This window comes from Electrophorus electricus, chromosome 7, assembly GCF_013358815.1.
Source record: "Electrophorus electricus isolate fEleEle1 chromosome 7, fEleEle1.pri, whole genome shotgun sequence".
NCBI classification, from domain to species: Eukaryota; Metazoa; Chordata; class Actinopteri; order Gymnotiformes; family Gymnotidae; genus Electrophorus; species Electrophorus electricus.
This window is the reverse complement of record NC_049541.1, coordinates 12,767,324-12,787,712: the sequence shown is the minus strand read 5'-3', so window position 1 is coordinate 12,787,712 and position 20,389 is coordinate 12,767,324. Positions and strand designations below refer to the sequence as shown.

Here is a 20,389-nt window from a genome sequence, read left to right as displayed (position 1 = left end):
GAGAGAGAGAGAGAGAGAGAGAGAGGGAGGGAGGGAGTGAGGCTGGGAGCTGGTGGGAGACAGCAAGTCCAAGGCACTGGGCTCTCCGCAACTAACCACAGTGCAGAGTGGCTCCACCAGCTCTGTTCAACAGCTCACTGCTTGTGCACAACACGTCGGTACATAAGCAGGCTTATTGTACACTTATTTATTTTGAATTTATTCATTACTGGAATCTGAATTCCTCAAAATGGTAAATATGTATTTATGTATGTGGGTAAATATATATATATATATATTTTTTTTAAATATTACAAAAAATAAAAACAGCAAAACTCTGCTGAATATTCCAGAACAGCCAGCCCTGACCATTTCATACTGCTTTGACACGTGAACAAGCAGAAGAGACACTGTGTCCCCAACCTTTAGTTCCAGCCTGAGACTCAGAACCAGCCACAAGACCAGACAGACAGGCGAGACAGAGCGAGAGGAAGAGAGAGACAGCCACGAAAGACAGATGGCACTGAGCAGGTGATGACTGAGTGACATGCCGCAGGCTGACTGACGGGCGAGCTTGGGGCGAGGGGGCGGGCGGCTCTGCGCTGGTGTTGCCCCTCCATCCTGCCTCTTACCTCGGTCACTTTGGGCTGCAGCACTAAACTCTCCGGACTCATCCGGGGAATGTCAATGTGAATCTGACGACGCAGAAAGAGAAACACAGACCGCATGCATATACACAGAGATATGGGCACACTCGCTGGGAGACAAGGAGACAGGGGTGATGGGAGAAGAAATTCAAACACAGAGATGCAAACCTGCACAGCCAAATAAACAAACGCTCACAAACATGTATACAAGCACACATGTAAACTCACTCTCACACACAGACACAAATGGAAATTCACCATTCAATACTGCAATTGATAAAATACACCAGAGAAAACTGTCAGAAAAGTTCTGTAAATAAATAAATAAATAGATTTCACATATACATTTTCAATCTGAGTGTAATAACCAGGGAAGGCATGCTGGAGTCTGCCTTTTCTGCATATATAATTGATCTGGCACTACCAAAATTCAGAAACTACTACAGGGGATTTTCAGAGAAAGTTCAACACCAATTTTAGGGTTCGTTACTGAAACTTCTACGGCCATACTGCTTCTGTTATCAAGAGCATGGATGTCTGTGGCACTGATTCATGAATACTCCTGTGTTACTGTGTTACTGCGTTAACTGCGTTACTGTGTTTACTGCGTTACTGTGTTACTGGGAACACAGCCAAATGGACTAGCCTGCCACCACTCCCACCTGGCGAGAGAGCAGCCAATTGGCTTCCAGCAGCAGCACTCCTTGCCTCGCCCCCGTCACTAGGGCACCCTGGTGCAGAAAAATTAGCATACCAGGACATGGGGTGTTTGGGGGGGCTGGACTCCAATGCACAGTTTTGCTCCCATGTCTCTAACAAACACTTAAAAAAAAAAAAAAAAAAAAGAAAGAAAAAATGCTCACAAAACTGTGTAAATGTTTTTAGTTTGGTTGCCTAAATTTGATCTACTTTCCCCCTGATGTTGGGAAAGAGGAGGGCTTTAACTTCAAGTGGCCCGTGAACTCCCCTGCAGGGCGGAGTCCTGCCGTGACCCCGCCCACTGCAGGGTGAGCCCGCCCTTGTGTGCAGCGCACTCCCCGTGTGTCCATGCGGCGCGCGGAGGAGGCTTGGGTTTGGATCTCCAGCGCTGAGATGCGCGAGGGGTTCGATCCCGGCGTGTGTGGGTGAGGGTGGAACAGCGGAGATACGGAGGCGCGCCGCTGTTCTGCTGTCGGTATTAGGGTGATTTTCGGTTCATTGTGAAAGGCTGTGATTTTCCCGGGGAAGCAGCAGCAGCCTGTTCTAGAGTGTGAGAGTGTGTGCGTGCGCGCGTTTGTGTGTGTATGTGGAAGGAAGCAACTGAAAACATCACACTATAAAGTGAATGAATTTTCAGTTCAATAAAAAGGGGGACAAAAAAAAAATTAAATAAACAGATCGCTTACCAATAATAATGACACTCACAGAAGCTAAAATATGTTTAAGGTGAATTATTCTAAGGTGGCATATAGTTTAGGATCCTTATTTCACTACAGCACAACCAGTGAACCCCTAAACCAAGCAGCTTGCCTGTGTTAATCTATACACCGAGTACATGTAGGCGTGTTACAAAATCCTCAGAACCTGATTGTGCTTATAGGGGGAGTTTGGGATGCCTTCAGCCACCTGGCAACTCCTGTAGTAAAGGCTGGATGAGAGGCTGTGTGTGTGTGTGTGTGTGTACATATAACTAAGAGTGCAGGTGCAGCGTTACCTGTCTGTAGGTGTCCTGGTGATGTTCATCATTGCGGGAGTCGTAGTACTGCTCGATGAAGCCAAAGTACTCTTGCCTTTTCCTCTGCAGTGTGCTGGCTCTACGCTCTGCGTTGGCAGGCAGGTAGCCCTGAGCACAGCGACACACACACACACACACACACACACACACACACACACACACACACACACACTTTATAAGGTGAGCCAAAACGCCCTTCCTAATCAATCCACGATCGGACCACATTAGCCTCTGAAGTGTGTGCCGGCTACGTACTGCACCCATATTTGACTTGGGTCAACCACCCCCACGCCCACCCCATTTCCCACCCCTGCCCCCTCCTCCTACTCCAACTCCCAGCTCACTAAAGCATGCTCGGCTCGAGTGAGACAGCCAGCAAGAGGTGCGTGGCTCACACCTGGCTCAACACGCCTTAAAGAATCAGACTGAAGTAATGCAGAGCCTAGTACAGCTTTTTAAAACCAAGCATGGATTCAACTGAACCACCCAAAACACAGACAACAGTGTCAACAAAACTGGTACATTACCAAAAAGGAACAAGTCATTAAGCAATTTTAGTTTATTTTGGGAATCAAATTATAACTACAACAATAACATTACCCTAGTGTGGCTAATATCTATAAAAAGACAGATTACATAGTAGAGAGAAAACAGAGTCCAAATAATGTAACAGTAAAATATACAAAATATTCTGAAGAGTTCACTGTAAAACTAACATAAAAATAAAGGATGTCATATGGATCTCTTTTACTGACCTCATATGGCTTTTTCTTAAGCTAAAACTACTGTAAGAATTAAACTGCTGTGCAATGCTATTAGCTTGGTGCTAGAAAACACTGAAAATACTAACCAATATAAGATAAAGCAAATTAGTTGCTCAGCCATAAAGGGAATTCCAGATTTCAAGGATAAACATGGCTGTATAATGACACATACAATGGCCCTGTTGTAGGCTGCACTTATAGGCCTTGAGGGACATTAGGGTCAACACTATAAGTCTGCCCAAGAGGGATAACCACTAATGGGCACCACGGCAGTAATACTCACACCCAGATCAACACCACTGCTGAAGAATGACTGTAAAACACCAGAAAGCTCTGCTGCCCCAATACTGTTGTGTCCTCTCCATTCACAAATAGGGACGTGAACAGATTCATTGGCTAAACTATATAATGTAAATAACAAAATGAACAAAATAATGTGTCACTAATACCTTAGGATTAACTCACACCCCCCCAATGGAACATCCTAAATGATGGTTATTTATACCAGTTACACGTAATACTAGTCTCAAGAGTAACAGTCCCACATTTTGGTGCGGAGTGGGAGAAAGTTCCCTCTGTTCACTGTGCTGGTATCCATCAGCGATAAAAAAGCAAAACTCCCTTCCCACCCCCCATTCCTTTCTAACTGCATGGTAAGAGAGAGCACAGCAGATGTCTGCGCCCGAAAAAGAAAGTCTCTTGATAAAGTAATTGATTGCATGGAAATCCAGAGCCGTGGAAATCCATTTATCACGGGAGACGCTATCCTGCGTACCCATTTTTTAACTCCCCACATGCAGACAAGTTCTGCAACAAGATGTATGTGTGCCAAGCAGCAGCATTCATGGCAGGGGCATGGGTCATTAGCATATGTACATGTAATTAAGCCCAACTGAAAATGTATTATGTTGCGGTCTCAGATCTTTCAGGGTGCTCCCACAGTAGGAAAGAGCTACTGATTAACACTGGTGGCAGGGCTCTGAGGATGGGGGGGGGGGGGGGTTTAAGGTGAGTGCAGAACAATGGCTTTAATTGTATTTGCTCAAAGAGAAGGTGTGTGTGTGGGCAGAGCTGAGGCATGACTCCACCATCGTCCATCTCCAATTCTGCTAACAGATCCAACCTCCATCTACCACACCACGTTGTAGGAATCCCATGCGCCACACCGCGTTGATTATTTAGATGAGGAGTTTTAGATTTGCACTGGATCTAAAATGCAGGAGTGCAATGACTAAGGGGAGGGCCTAATACAGCTGGTGTATCCAATACAGCCGCAAAGTAATAAGGGACTTCATCGAGGGGACTGTTGTCTGGAGAGAGAAAACTACTCGGGGGGGGGGGGGGGGGGGCAAGCTTCCTGTCTGGAAGAAACAAACATTCATCTTGCATAACGTGTAAGGTAATAAGTGGATTTTTGACAGAGACGTTCACACATTTACATCAGGCTATTGTTAGACGCACTGAATTAAAATGTCAATCAGGTGCTCGGTGCTCACATGAGAACATGTTAGAAAAAGCACATACATGTAGGTGCACCCACTCACATCCATACACATCCCATATGTTCCACCATGTCTTCCTCATTCATATTCTTAGAATGAACATGCACCCAGTCCAACAGATGGTGACTTGTACAATATCTGTTGTTAAAAAAAACAAAAAAAACAATAGCTTTTAATATTTTTTTTTTATGTTTTTTTTTTTGTGTAGGAGCAGTCAAAAGCTTAAATGGCATACACGCACACACTGGTCTGAGATACAGTAAGGCAGGCCTTGGCTTTTCTGCTGCCTTGGAGTGTGAGGGAGCTGCCCTGCGCGGTCCTGCCCAGGTGCGAGGCTGCACGCAACAACAGGCGGGTAATAAATGTGCCATGTCTATGGCGAGACAGAGCCAGGACGCCGTGCACATTTCCCAGCAGGCCCGGCGGGCACCAGGAGGCCTGGGCGGCGGGCCCGCGTCCCAACAAGAGCCATGCCTGGGCCGCGGCTCTGCGCACGGCTCCTCTCGCAGCTGCTCCCGGACCGCGGGCCATTAGTCAAAGGCGTCAGCGCCATATTAGCGAAATGGAAAACAGTATTTAATCACCTGCACAGGACTGTCCTTTTATTTATTAAAGAGCGGCAGGCGCAGCGCAGAGTCTGGGTGGGAGAGGGTGAAGACCAGCTGAAGCCAGCACTGCAGTAAAATAACTGTGGAAGCCATTTGTGAACTATATGCCAAGAGAGCATTAAATCACACAAGGTCATTTTTTGATGCATTACTTGGTAACTTAGACCATTTGTATACAAATTTGTATACTTGTTTAGAAGTCGCATGCTTTAAAAAAAAAAAAAAAAAAAAAAAAAAAAAAAAGGCTTTGGTGAAATAAAATGGGCATTAAAACTACAGGTTTTTTACAGGATTTTTTTTGCCCTGATTATAGAGACAATTCACAATCAGAGTCTTGTCTCCTTGATCTAGTTTAATGTCACTCCCAGTACATCAAAAAGGAATGGACTGAGCAAAAATCACAGTGTCACAAAATCTGACTCAAGCCTGAAAGGTCTTGAAAAGTAAATGAAAACTGCAAGCATGAAAATTCAGCTCAGGAAGTGAACAAAGGAAAACAGCTAACAGGTGAGATGCATCTGTGAATTTAATCCTTTCGGTGTTGTTGGTACCACACCACGCCCACAGTGCCAGGAAACAGGTATCCTGATCACCCGCAACACAGCACATTTTTACATTAGTGTTTAATTAAATAAAAAAAATTAATCCAGCAGCCCATATTACCCATGTGAGAAAAGAATCGTCCCCTTAAAACTTAATAACCGGTTGATCTGACTTTAGCATTACCCAGCATCAAAAACAAACACTTTCTGTAAGTCTATCAGACTTTTACACTGTGAGACACTTTAGCAGCACACATCAACCAACTGCTTTCTGTAAGTCGATCACAGGTTTTCACACTGTGAGAGACTTGAGGCTGTTCATCTTTGCAGACCTGCTTGATTAGGTTCTACAGCATGAATGACACATTTCAGGTCCGGTCACAGCAGCTTTGCTGGGTTCAAGTCTGGAGTCCATCTTCACCACTCCAAAGCTTTCATTTCTATCTTGCCACTAGAATGTTCACTTGCTTTTGGGTTCTGGATCTTTGCATGGTTGCATAACTCAACTAAGGTTCAGTTTCAGCCCATGGACAGATGACCTCATGTTCACCCCAAGAATTCTGTGGTATAAAGCAGAATTCATTTTTCGTTCACAAATGGCAAGTCATCTAGGCCCTGACGCAGAAAAGCATTCCCATATCATCACATAACTACCACCATGTATGGTACTGTGGTACGTGGGCTGGTACAATGTTCTTTCTTTACTTACTAGCAGACAGAGCCAGCCAGCCAGCCAGCCAAGCAAACAGACCAGCAGATGGACTGATGTTATCATCTGCCTCAAACCAAACCGTTCCACACACACACACACACACAAACACACACACAAACACACACACAAACACACACACAAACACACACAAACACACACGTACAGGTATATATAATCTGCCTGTACATATTATGGATTGTTTGGTGCCATGTAGGCTTGGTTTTGTTGGGTTGTGTTTTATCTGACTGATTCATTTCACAGATTCATTCTGCTGTCACTGTGGTTTACCAGTATTTGAGAATAGCACAAAAACAAGTACTGAAGTCCATCCCCAAATGTAAAAACACAATTTTAAAATGGTACGAGTCAACGTCGTCGCAACTCTGGACACATCCTTAACCCGATACCTGAAGGGGAGTGTAATCTGTGGGAATCTGAGGATGTGTGGTAAATGTTGAGGATGTTGAGGCTATGGAAAGAGTGAGGCTTTCTCCCTGTTCTGGCTATAATGGCTGTATTTTTGCATACTGAAGGAGAGAGATCCTCTCCCCAGTCAAGGTTAATGGAACGTTTATGACAGGTCAACTCTGGCGGGGTGTGCAACTTCATCAGAGTCTTTTATTAGGTTCGAACCATCTTGTACTAAACAACCGAGCCAGCAGGTGCTCTTTGAAAAGTGCTCTGATCCAGCACACACCCTTGATAAAAGCCTCCAGAACCATGAGTGATTCACACTGCCAACACTAATCTCTCAGCAAAATTCTGCCAACTGCTAAATGCTGAACTACAGTAAACAGCCAATCCCATCCCCCGAGTCCCCAAGCCCCCCACCCTACCCCACCCACCACCCCCCATTCATTGCCCCTTCTGAAAATAGGCTTAAGGAATCAATTTCGGGAGTAAATGAAATCTTTATTTTCGAGCTGAACTGACAAAACAAAAATGATTTCTACTTAGGGGAGCGGGTTCCTGTGGGAGATGCGAGGGGGGAGTTTGTGTGCAGTCAGCAGGATGGGGAGAATTGATTGTGCATTAAAAGAACCGTTCAAACGGTGACGCCAACCTGAGCCGTTGTCACCTCACCCGAGCCCCTTGCGCCAACCATCGCTCTTGTTAAAGGACGATTTCCCGGGGTTTGAATTTGCTCCTTCACACACACACACACCCACACACACACACACACACACACACACACACCCACCCCTTCAGGTGGAGACATATAAATGAAGTCACATCATAAATGAACCGCACACTTTACCAAAGGTCCAATTGCGGCGATCGATGTGATTTGATTGAGTGGGACTACAGCCTTGGGTTTGAGTCAAAATGACAGATGAGCTAGCCATAGGCAAATGAAGGTCAGACAGGTGAATTGGATGTGTGTGTGTGTGTGTGTGTGTGTGTGTGTGTGTGTGTGTGTGTGTGTGTGTGTGGTCCACAGACCGCACATTGGCACGAGGGGAGGGCCAGAATATCAAATCTCTGCTTGGCTGTAGCTGCAAGCTGGCATCCCATCCATCAGCATGCCCATCACAGCGTGGTGCAGGGCACAGTGCCGCCCGACGGCCTGCCATGGGAGAGCCCCCTGGCATGAACCCGATTCCTCGCGCAGCCTTCATCAAGTTAGTGCTGTCCTGCGGGAGCCTTTATACCAATTACTGCCCAGCCACCCTACAGGAAGCAGCCTGGCCCCTCCTCCCGGCCTCCTTCAACACTTCACACAAACATTTGCTTCTACATCTCCTCGAGAGGCATTCAGCAAGAAGACTACATTCTCCCTTTTCTTACTGCCAACCAGAGCAGAGCTGTAACCGCTGACCAAGTCCTGAGACATAAGCCATGTGAGAGCGAAGTCTGCAGCCTGTGAAGGACATCTCAGTCATGCCACCCTTGCTGCCCCGTCTCTCATTCTGGCATCACTGAATGCACCACCTCAGACAGTGAGGTATAACTGACTGCTCGTCACACTTCTTCTGTCTGGCAGCGTGTCTTAAAGGTGATCGTTGACGCCGCACCTCAGATACCCCAACCAGGCTAAGCAACCACTGGACAGAGGAATCGGACATCTGCCCAGCTCTTTCAGAGATGCTGGGGTCGTGGCGGAAAGCAGGCGTTACGTAGCACCTTGGTCAGAGAGAGAAGAGGAACGAGCTTTTTGCTTGTTTGTTTTTAAGGCAGCTATCAAAGCAGCATGAACGTCACCGAGCAGAAAGAGCGATGGCTCTTTGGCAGCAGAGAGAGAAGCCGCTCTACTCCCAGTGTTCCACCCATTCAGGTACATCAGACGGCAGCGCCTGATCGGATCACTAACAGCATCTGAGAGACTGTAAACGAGGCCACAGCGCTAGTGGGCACGTGCGCATGGTCTCAGGATGCGCCTCTAAATCCATATGCCAAGGTGGGTTGTGTGGCTTGAATATCATGCTGTGGCCCAACAGAAACCTGGCCCCAGGCTGCAGACGCAGCACGTGGTAGAGGGAGATACTAGCAATCAGGAGGGAGTTGTTGGTTTGAGTGGAAGGAGAGAGAGGACCATTGGAAACAGTGAACTGGTCTACTTACTGACAGAAGCTTCCATGTGATGGGACGCACTTGCCGTGGAATTCCAGACCAGCTCAACTTCCGAAGCTCCTCTAAAGAGAAGAGGGGAAAAAAGAAAAACAAACACACGTGTATCATATCATATCCAAAGTTGCCAAGAAAGTTCATGGTGTCAAGCACATTTTGAACCCTTTCAAAACTAAAGTCCTCTAAGGGTGTGTTCATACTTGTAGTTCAGTTCCCGTGGTCTGAACCAAACAAGAAAATTATACATTGTTACATTTTAGTCACTTTAAAAAGTGATGTATGATACAGTCTATGGGCTTAATGCAATTATTATGGTTGTGTACACCTGGTGGTATTATTACTGCAAAAACAACAAGAAGTAGTAAAATGGATAAAATAGTAAAAACAGTGCCAGAAATTCCTCCGCTGCACATACCAGAGACGGTACACTGCAAAGATAAGACAACGTACATTTCTGATGCCTGTATCAAACCACAAGGGATAATGGGTTTTTTTTGGTTTCGATGCACGCTGTACTGTCATGGCACGTTTAGCTTTGCATACTGTGAAACGTTCTGTATTTGGTTTGTTTATATACCTTTGGTTCATATAGTGTTTATACTTCAAACAAACAGCACCAAAATTCATTTAGAAATGGACCGAGACCCACCTTCTCAGGCTGTCTGGGGCTGCTTATTCGGAGCATACCAGAGTTTGAAAGGAAGCGTTCACATTTACTCTAACTGAGCAATCGCACCAGGAGTTTTAATCGAACCAAAGCTACCAAGTCTGAACACAACCAAAATCTGAGCCAAAACACTGAATCGAGTATACCAGTTTTTAACAACTTAAAATTTTGGAAGAATAAGGAAGGTCCTTCACATCTATTTTTTTAACATCATAGGACAAGATTTGTCTTCTATGGAAGATGTGGAAACAAGCGACAGAAAAAAAAATCACCCGTGGAAAAATAAAACAGTGGCCATAACGAGGTCTCTAATGCTTGGCTGAATCTGTTAAAGGGCAGGGGGTTATAATTGCTGAAGATGTAAGGTCAAATGTTTCTGACCCACATCATCCCCCTGACCCAAGTCGTGGACAGAAGACATAAACCCTGTTTTGAGACACCTGGAGAATGAGAATGTGCATTTCAGCTTAATATCTGTAAAATAGCCAAGGTGCTGTAACACTGCACCAATAATTAAGGAAGATGGGGCAATTAATTACATTAACATTACTTCACCAAAACAAATTACTCCAATAGAGATGTATGGAGTAATGGAAATAAAAGGACTTTCATATCGGAGATAGTCGATCTTCACTCGGGGTGCCCGACAGGATGTTTCGGGGAGGAGCGTGCACAGCTGCGTTTTAGGTTCTAAAATGCAAATACTGGTTGCGAAAAATGCAAACATGGTCTCCTTCATTCACGCCTCATTCATTACTGCCAGTGGCAATTTATTTGCCAGGCCAACCAAAGGTCGACACTATTAACAGTCTTTCTGCTCTGCCCGAAAAAATCCTCGCAAACACGGCCTTGACTGCATCACTTGGATTTGTTTATTGCATTGTCTCACTCGTGCTCCCACAGCGAGACAACTCATTTGGGCTCAAATAAAAGAGCAGGGACAAATAGTTCTCTTTTGTTTACAAAAAAATATAACACGCATTTCTGACTTCATTTTCCCGCCCTGCTATTCAGCAAGGCTAACTGAAGATTGGTAGGCGAGTGTGGCACCTTGTTTAGCAGTAGAACACTTTACACTCTGAGCCATAACCAGATTCTGGAATTCTCCATCAATAACACAAGAAATATTTGGATATTGAAATTTGAGTACAGAGTGCATTTGCTGAAGAATGCAGCAGAAGATTAATTATCTTATAGCAGATGTAAACTCTGAACCACACAAATACAGTTTTTAATATATTTTAAATGGCATATAACTGATTATGCAAGCAAAAATCACAGAAATTGGCAATCAGTGAACAACAGATTTGGTCAGATTATATATGTATTGCAGACGTTTAGGAATTAAAATGAATCTTGATGAGCCAGAACAAAACTCGAGTTAGCATCCCCTGAGCCCAATCCATCACCAAAACAACAACAACAACAACAACAACAACAGAACTGTAGTATACCCTGAATAAAAGCTGGATCATTTAGAAACACATTATGAACTCGTTATACTGACCTGGTCTACAATATGGATATTCAATAATTTATAGAGAAAGCAGCCACTTCACATTAAATGTATTACTGTTGTCATTTTGGAGACATTAAAAAAGCATTTTTATACAAAATAGTTTTCCCCAAAAAGACAGTGAAGGCTCAGTATGAATGGCATGGCGTACTGAGCCAAGCTTTGTGTTACACTTTTAATGACGAGAGAACAATGGTTGCGTCAAGCATGCTGAAAATGTATTCCATTTCTTGCATTACAAGCACTAATCACCTCACCCTGCGCAGGTCTTTTGTGACCACAGAAATGGTCTGAATGAAAAAAGCTGCCATGCACAAGGCCCGCCGTTCAAAGCAGGCGGTTTAGATAAAAGATCTGTATCTGGAAGCGTCTCTTTTGGGGCCTGTGCAACAGCCTGCTTCGCTAAAGGACATGATGACAACAGCTCCAGTGACGCACAGTAAGCTAACAACTTTTCCTTTGCCACCGCTGACGCTCGGCATGGGAAATAAAACAGAGAGTCGCCGTGACGACGATCAGAAGCATGCCGCTGACTGCGAGCACAGCTGTAAGCGATATGAAGGCGCTATTCCCAGCCTAATGAGTACATCCCTGGTAATCCCAGCGTTGCGGAGGCAGGATGTCGGACAGCGACACTGGGCGGCCCCCTTAGAAGGGGAGGAACATGGCGGCGGTGGCCGTGGTCTCGCCGGGCGTCCTTTCGTCCCCTTGCCGTGACAGCAGCAGGGTGAACTGACACAGCGATGGGTGCCTTTAATGAGCAGCGCGGCGGCGGAACTTCAGAGGGAAGGAGCTCGATTCATTAAACGCGGAGCCACTCAGGGGTGCCTCTCCTCGGCTCGCACCTTTGAGCCCTCATTTGCGCTGTCAGCCGCAGAAATTAGCCAATGAATCTTCTGCCCTGGCGCTTAATTAAACTATCTGTTATATTGCCTCCACGTGGCATTAATCTCGCTGTGGGGGAGGGTGGCACGAAAAAACCCGCGCGTTGGCTCTCTGTCCCTCACTCGCCTTCGTCTCTCCCCCAGGAGACGGCGACCTCGAAAGCAGCCTCTGCTGCCCGGCCGGACGGACATGGCTGACAGGCATCTGTGGCAGCGCCGGGCCCCCGTGTGCAGGCCCCGGGACTGCCTGCGAGGGAAGCTACGCGCCAACTGCAGCCCGTCAACATGCTCGCTGGTGTTCCTTTCCCTCCAGAGACATGCGACATGCAGCTTTTTTTTTTTTTTTTTTTTTTTTTTTAAAGCTGTCGTTGGAAAGTATTCAAGTGCACATTTGTGTTCGTTCAAATCTGACAAATGTAATACCATGAATAAAGCATACGATAAATGGGACAAATCCCCAGTGATTATCCACGGCGTGATCCATTTGGTTTAATTTGTTTCTCGTAATTATCATATCTTAAAATTACCATACATTACCATCATGAGGTCAAGATTCCAGAAAGCACATATACTATAACCATAACATGAAATTGAGCCTCTGTTTGTTTGTATATAATAATAATTATAAAACAATGAAAATAATGTGGATGGTAGCAAAGAACTGCATTTTGCACAGGTGTTCTTACCAAAATTACCCACTGTCTCATTTTCAAGAATGCCTGATGATCCCACATATGAATTGTCTCTCAGACTAGAAATAAGTGAGCTGGTACTATTGTGTGCAAGAGAAGACTGGCAGATGGAAACGCAGGGAGAAGTGGGGGGGTCATTATTCTGTGGAAATAGAATAAGCAAAAGGCTAGACTGAGACAGTAATAACACCTGTTATTACCCCATTTGGGAGGCTTTCTGGCCCCTACATTAAATCTCACAGCAGCTCTCTTACATGTTGGAGGTGCTGTGCTTGACATGCGAAGCCCCATAAGGCACAGCTCAATGCAGAACTTCATGTATTCTTTATAAAGGGCAGTTGTGCGGGGGAAAAATTGCCTTCGGTGGATGAGACACAGCAGGCAGACTGGGATGCACCCCAGCGTCTGTGTTGGCATTATGCATTAGCTGTGGAGAGGTCCTCCGTGTTCACACCGTGCCTCTTCGGGGTGAGTGAACTACAGGGGCTTATCTGAGCGGAACCACGCAGGACGAGCGGGAGAGTGTGACGCGCCAGGTCCCTGGAAAATTGAGCGCGACTACAAAGGGACTGCAAAATCTCGCCATCTCCACACGACTTCCCAGAGAATGTCGATGCCAAGAACATTTAGATAAAAATCCAGAATGAGAAGTAGCATCTGATTCAAGGCTCTGGAGGCATGGGAAGAGACTAAAAGTGGGGGGAGGCATGAGCGCGCGCAAGAGAGAGAGGGGAGTAAAAGACAGACCTCATTTGTCAGGAGATCGGAGAGCTGTCAATCAAAGGCACTGTAGTGCTGCCGCGCTTCAACTAGAAAGGAAACAGTTGGCAGGGCAGAGCCGTGCAGTACTCAGACACTACTGAAACGCTAGAGAGAACTGAGGCGACTAGCTGATTCAGAGAGGAAGAGAGGAAAAAAAACAAAACATCAATAACCCAACAGGCAACCCCCATCTGTTAGCTAGCATACCAGAAGAAAACGGGACATTTGGGGACAGAGTCAGTTTTGTCCTCATAAAATAAACACATGGGCACAAACTGACTCCACAACCACAAAGTAATATTTTAATGACATGCAACCAGTCAATTCTTCAATAATGCGCTACTCTGTTATGTCACACTGCCAAGCATGGCATCCTATGAATGTAGGTACACGTGATCTCTGGCTGGGTAAAGGAACGTCATGGCTCTGAGGGAGAATAAGCCAACCCAACATTCAGCCCATCCCAAAGGAAACGTGCCGCTCACATTAATCAACACAGCCTTGCGGAGCAGTGAAGTTTGGGTTGGGCTCTAACCCTGGTGAAATGTAGTACTCAAGTCAAATAAAATAATGGGAGTCTTGTAAGAAGATACTTCTCTGTATTAGCTGATGCTGCTCGGGACGATGAAATATAGTCCAGGTGGCTGGGGAGAACATAGAAAGACCCTGTCACTTGCTCACAGCTTACACAGACTAACTGCCCTGCCTCGTTTAAGTGATTACATTATAAATTTGCCTATTTTTCCACACGGCTTGCGTCATTATCCCGATACGATCAAGCCATGTGACACTTTCATACAACTAAACAAAATATAAGTCTGGGTGTGGATAAACTTAGCTCTAAAAAACTTTTCCTCCATTTAGGGCCCAGAGGAGGATAGCTACAGAGTGAAATTTGTGACCGGAGGAGCACTGTGATGAAATTTAACGTGTTCCTGCACTGGTTTATGTGCTTATGCGTTGCTGTTGGTAGGATATCCTAGGATATAAGGAACGAAATCTGACAGGGATTAAAGTCTCTTCCTATAGGCACACCCACAGCTTACCACATTTATTTGGAAGTGTCTCAGTTACTGGGCCATGACTACTGTTCATAAGGAACAGGTCTAGCACAAGGCACTTTGCCAAAGGCATGAAGACTCTTATTAATACATACATGGGTAGGATTTGGGAGGCCTGACTAGCATTATAAGGTTGTAAAAAAATTAATAGAAAATCATAACTTTGCTACTTTTGCAGCCTCTGTTGAAAGAGGAAAAAAAAACTGGCTTTAAAAAGACAAACCACCCACTTCTTGTCAAACTCTTAAAAATATGACAAAAAGAAAAGGCAGAGTTACTGAAACAGACAGAGTGCGATTCAGAGAAGAGCGTTTGTAAACGCCAACTCAGTACGGACCATTTGGCTACGGTGGGCAACTTTCCTATTGCTAAAGCATCTCTCCATCTTCAGGGACATCATTCTCATTCTCAGTGTCTGTGGACCATCTGCAAAACCCCAAAAGAATGAACTTCTTCACTACTCAAATGGACATGTAAAGAAAAATGTTTTGATGAAATACTTCCAAGTGTGATTTAATATCATGCTACTTTTGACATCAAAGATAGTTCATAAAAATGACCAATAAAATTGCATCATTTTTCTTAAAACAACCAAAAGATGATTAGGATTAGATGAGGACATTAATACTGGGCCTCTGACTATGTCGTATTCAACTCAGCATCATAAATAACAGAGGACAAACACTTAAAGTTGCTTTCAAGATGTGCAGTATTAAACACCGCAGCTGCATGCCCTACTGTCCTTAGAGTAAGGGGATCAGCAAGTGCCCCTTGTCACTACCCAGCGAGGTCACAGGGGACCTGGCTCCGGCGACTCTCCGTCTGTGGGTTTGCGCCCCACGCTGCGCGGGGGACAGAGTAATTCGGTGCGCCAGGGCCCTCGCTGACCCTCCGCTTCATGCATATGCAATCCCATTAAGCACCAAACCACCCCAGCCACGCCAAGCAGCAGCAGGCTCCCCGGAGCAGCGCGCTCTGAGGTCCATGCGGCATTTTCACCATATACTTCCAGCAAGGCAAAGGAACCGATTTCCCTGCCCTGCTGTTATGCTGCGCGTGTTCCTCTATGATAGATAGAATGACAGTTTTATTGCCCGTTTCCAGATATTTGCCTTTGGTTTCATAATGGCCAAAGGTAACAAAAACCCACAAAACACCAGCAACAACAACAACAACAAAAAAAAATCATAAAACCCAAATGATCAATTACAATGAACTTTCATGTCTCAGTTTTGAGGCAGGAAAATGATGAGGCGACCCGGTGAGTGGATTTATGGAGCCTGAGTGAGTCGTAGGCAGCCAGCCGGGGCTCTTTCCAGGGAAATGCTGTTTGCTGGTATCTCTCAATTGGGCACACTCATTCGTTCCACTCCACACAAGACAAAGGAGGCCTTACAAACGCTGCCTTGACAATCCGTCAGATGTGGCCGAACTGCATCAAATTTAATCAGACCTTCGTTCACGACGCCTTGATGCTGTCTATTAACAGCACCATCGCAGGCATGGTAAGCCGATGCGACACTGGACTACTGCGTAACAGGATTGCCAGAAGTGCATAAGAAGCAGCAGGGAAAAGACTGGAGCAAAGCTACAGCTCCTGCCTGAAAGAGCCGGAGAGCAGGAGGGAGAGAAAAGGAAAGGAGACTAAAAGAATGAGAGAGTGAGAATATAATGGCAGTTATGTGGGGGGGGGGGGGGGATAAAAACCCCCAGCAAAGGACACTGCATCGCCATGGCAACAGCCAACACCATGGCGAAGTAATTGCTTCATGTGATTCTGAATCTCACTCCCTCGAAGTACCCCAAAAAAAAAAAAAAAGGGGGGTGGAAGCTGACCTTCTGGCTGGATCTGCTCCGAATCTGAGCACTGCCAGCGCCACGGCTACGCGATACTCTCATTAAAACCAGCGCAGGGGCAGAGTACAAAAACAAAAACGACCAGCCCGCTGCTGGGAGCAGGTCAAACGCATCAGCAGCGTGTGCTTCCCCGTGAAGAGCACCAGGCCCCATTCGCTTCGGAGTAAGACCACAGACGACAAGCGGCCTTTTCTCTGGGTGCGCCTGTGAACGTTTCCGAAAGGTCAAAAGAGTATCAGATTAAAAGTTGATAAAACACATACACACTAATAAAATATATACACGCATGTAAGTACAGTCATTCTATGACCGAAGGTTCAATACAAAGCTCAAAGGAGCCTGAATGAGATTTTAATCTATGCAAGCTTCCTGGTATTTTGCAGTCCTTTTTAAAATAAAGTCTAATAAAGTACACCACCGCTGAAGTTAGACAGCCATTTTTTTTTAAATGAGAACACCGATATAAATCAATCCTCCATAGTCTTATTTAAAAGTGCCATTAAATTATAATTTATTCATAACAGTAATTTATTCATAGGAAGTCCAACAAAGCCTTCTACTGATTCTCCCCCCACCCCACAAAACCTCTGAAGAGGTTCTCATGTTCCCTACTGTTTCCCACCACATATCACTGTTCTCTAGTGCACTCCATACTGCACAGCAGAGGGCAATGTCTCCCCCTGTTGAGCGACTGAGGAAACGCCAGCATTTCTCAAAGACCAGGGGATGGGGGGGGGGGGGTGTTGGCGTGTGATCAGTGTGCTGCTCAGATGCAGATTCCATGTCATGGAGAGGAGAACAGGACATCGACCTCCCTGAAAGGACAACAGGCTGATTTATCTTTGTCACTCCCCCCCCCACACACACACACACACACACACCTCTCGTGGTAATTATGTGCACGGGAATTAAGTTCATATTTCATCCTGGCTCCCCGCAACCAGCTCGTCAGTTTGACTATCTAATAATGCAACAACAACCAGATTAAGAAGGGGGCCCTGACAGCGGGGCAGGCCAAACGAGAGCTGGCAGCTGAATGGCCCGGAGGCCACCACTCATAAAGGCCCTCTACCCCTCCCGGCTCTGCCCTGCCCAGTCGTCGCTCCGCAGGGCCTGTCTGCTGATGGATGCGGGCAGCACGGTCCTTGACATGACGTCAGAATGCGGTTCCTTCCCATACAAATTGTCAAGCCGGAGCGCACAGGTTCTGCTCATGGTTACCTGTCGCCGTGGAAGCGCAGGCTAAGCCTAGCCATCCGCCAAGCTGCAAGAAACCAAGCACCCAACATTCTCCCATTCCCCAAGCCCGAGGCTTCCGAGATCAGAGGAAGGCTCCGGGGAGCTGGATAAAGGCGGCCGGCTCGGGTCACTCCTGCACAGGAACATCAGTTTGTCCTACCTCACCGATTACTGCTGCTGGAGATCTTCTACCAGGCCATGGGGAAAAGACAACTGCCAGAGGATGGCCTGGAAAAGCACAACCTCTTACCAACATGAGAGAACAGTTGGAAAAATTCCAGCACCAAGGATGTGTTTAATAATAAAAAGGTTTAAAAAAATTAAATAAATAAAAAAAATTTAAAAAAGCATAGGAACTCAAGAGATTATGTGCAAGCTATTCAAAATGCAAGTGTCATGCATTTTCACCTGAAACTCCATTCATTATCAATCTGTCTAAGAGTTTTATCCCCCAAAAATCTGACAGCTACAGCGGGAGAGGGGGGCGGAACAAAGCAGGAGTCCTTGAAACGTTCATGAAGTGGAAAAAGCTTCTGATGAGGGACGAAACCCGGGGTGACGGCACGCCGAGCTCCACAGAGCTACGGACACGTGCGCGCACACCTGAGGCTCGGCGACACCTCTCTGGGTGTGGTCACGGCAGGCCTTGGTGACACCACTGTTGTGGTGATTCCACTGATGATGGGAGGACCACATTGTTTGTCATCTGTGGCAAGCTCACTGTTTAAGTTACACATCATGAAACGCACCTCACGCGGCACTCCAACCCAAAGCTAAAAAGTGATCAAGCTTGCTTTTAGCCCGTTCAGAGTAGGCGAAATATAAGAGCATTGAATTATTAATGCAGAATTATGTTTGCATGCAGTCACTCAAATAATGATACTTTTTGCATTCTTGGTGTTATGTGACAATTCTGCATTCCAAGCAGGTCAAGCACTTTCAAATGTGTCCAAATCCTCCACTCAAGTCTAATATGTATTCTTGGGTACTTCTCTTAACCATTTCCTGTCATGATTAGAATATCCTTAAAAGCAGTCATGTATAATCATGTCCAATCTATAGCTCCAACCCAGTAATGCCATACAATGAGGAACAAAGAAGAGGAAATTGGTTCCTGAAGCATACTGAAATTAGGGTTCAGGAGCATGTGTCAGACCGGTGTTACCACATTACTAATGCACAGATTTTGCATGAACTAACACGCGCTCTTTTTTGGTGTGTGTGTGTGTGTGTGTGTGTGTGTGTGTGTGTGTGTGTGATGTGCAAACATTAGCCTCGAGCAAAGCTCTCTTCTCAGTTCATACATGAGAGCAGCAATACTGCTTGTTTTAATCAAGGGTCACGAAAACGGATGACGTCAATCAAGTCACTTGTTTCCAAACAAAATAGAGTGGCACCAACTTAGGAAGTTTCCATTTTGTCTTGGACAACAATGTAGCCAGGACATCTTTACATAGCAGACTTTAACTGTGGAAGTGCCTGCATGGCTCGTTTTACAAGCGAGCAGTGTTTTCCTGGGAGAGTGAGTCAGACTGCTTTTAGTGCATCGCGCCTTACTCTGAAAAGCCTGATTCATAGCACTTGTCCTGGCTCATCAGCACTCTGTGGTTACTTGATTCAGTGGAACAAAAATGACTGACTTATTATGAACGCACCAGTCACACTCGGCAGCGCAGTTTTTAATCCAGACCAACTGCAGCTGGACCACGGTGCCACTGAGTCACGTCTGCAGGTGCCTGTGCTCGTCTAGACAGCATCACTTATCGATGTGTTACCAACATGGTACAAACATGTCGCTGAGTGTTATGTTCATAAGAAATAACGAGCTGCCCTTCAGCCGAAACCGAATAACCAGCTTACCGAGGTCGGTGTTCGGCCCTGCCAGCAGCTGCCTGAACTTGTCCAGTCTGAAAGCTTCCCTCTCCGTCATGGCCGGGGTTCCTGATGTGTTCTGGTCAGCCATGCGTGCCACAAGCGGGATGACGGGCCGGTGTGGGAGCGACTGCTGCCTCTGGAGGGCTGCCCTCTCCTCCGCCAGGACTGCAGAGGGGGCAGGAAAAGAGAGCCCCAGCGGTAGCGAGCGTTAACCACCACGCAGCACACGGCACACACACACGATGACAGAGGCAGCGGCAGCTCTCAGCACGCAGCACGTCCTGGGACGCTGCGTGCCGCTGGCAGCTACAGCATGGGGGGGGGGGGGGGGGGTTACATTAACATCACCTTGGAGAGAAAAAATAATAATAATAATAATCTCTGGGTCACTTTGCAGGATCTTAAGTGAGGGTATGACCACATTTAAAATCTTCATATATTCCACAAGGTCACAACCACTGCTACCTTCGTGGAGGAGGGAGCAGGAGTGTCACAAACCTTATTACTGCTGTGGTTAGCACCACCAGAATATCATAAAAGGCATGAATCTCCCAGTCAAGCACATTCCATTCATGCACTGAAATTATTTAATCTGATGTACAGTTAAACTGGCCCACTTAAAAAGGGTAAGGTCAGACACGACCTGCTCTCAATCTCCTTCACCAGGAGGCGTCGTAGCCAGGAGGCATTCTATACCGCTCTCTTTTAAGTGCTATGCACTGCCAGCTCCATTTTATCATATTTCAGATGAACACATAAGATGGCAACAGATTAGACATGGTGCTTCTAAGACAGCCATT

At 46.0% G+C, this 20,389-nt stretch overlaps 1 protein-coding gene across 3 annotated transcripts in view; it reads right to left on the bottom strand.

Annotated features, from left to right (window-relative positions):
* tbc1d22a (TBC1 domain family, member 22a) overlaps window positions 1-20,389 on the bottom strand; it is an 86,777-nt gene that overhangs the window by 62,000 nt on the left and 4,388 nt on the right. For 2 of the 3 annotated variants that reach the window (XM_035528306.1, XM_035528308.1), the window contains exons 4-7: window positions 19,575-19,754; window positions 9,031-9,101; window positions 2,320-2,448; window positions 612-674 (exon numbers count right to left, since the gene is read on the bottom strand). In XM_035528306.1, coding sequence (XP_035384199.1) covers window positions 612-674; window positions 2,320-2,448; window positions 9,031-9,101; window positions 19,575-19,754 — 443 coding nt within the window. The remainder of the gene's footprint in view (window positions 1-611; window positions 675-2,319; window positions 2,449-9,030; window positions 9,102-19,574; window positions 19,755-20,389) is intronic. The other variant, XM_035528307.1, reaches the window with a different exon arrangement.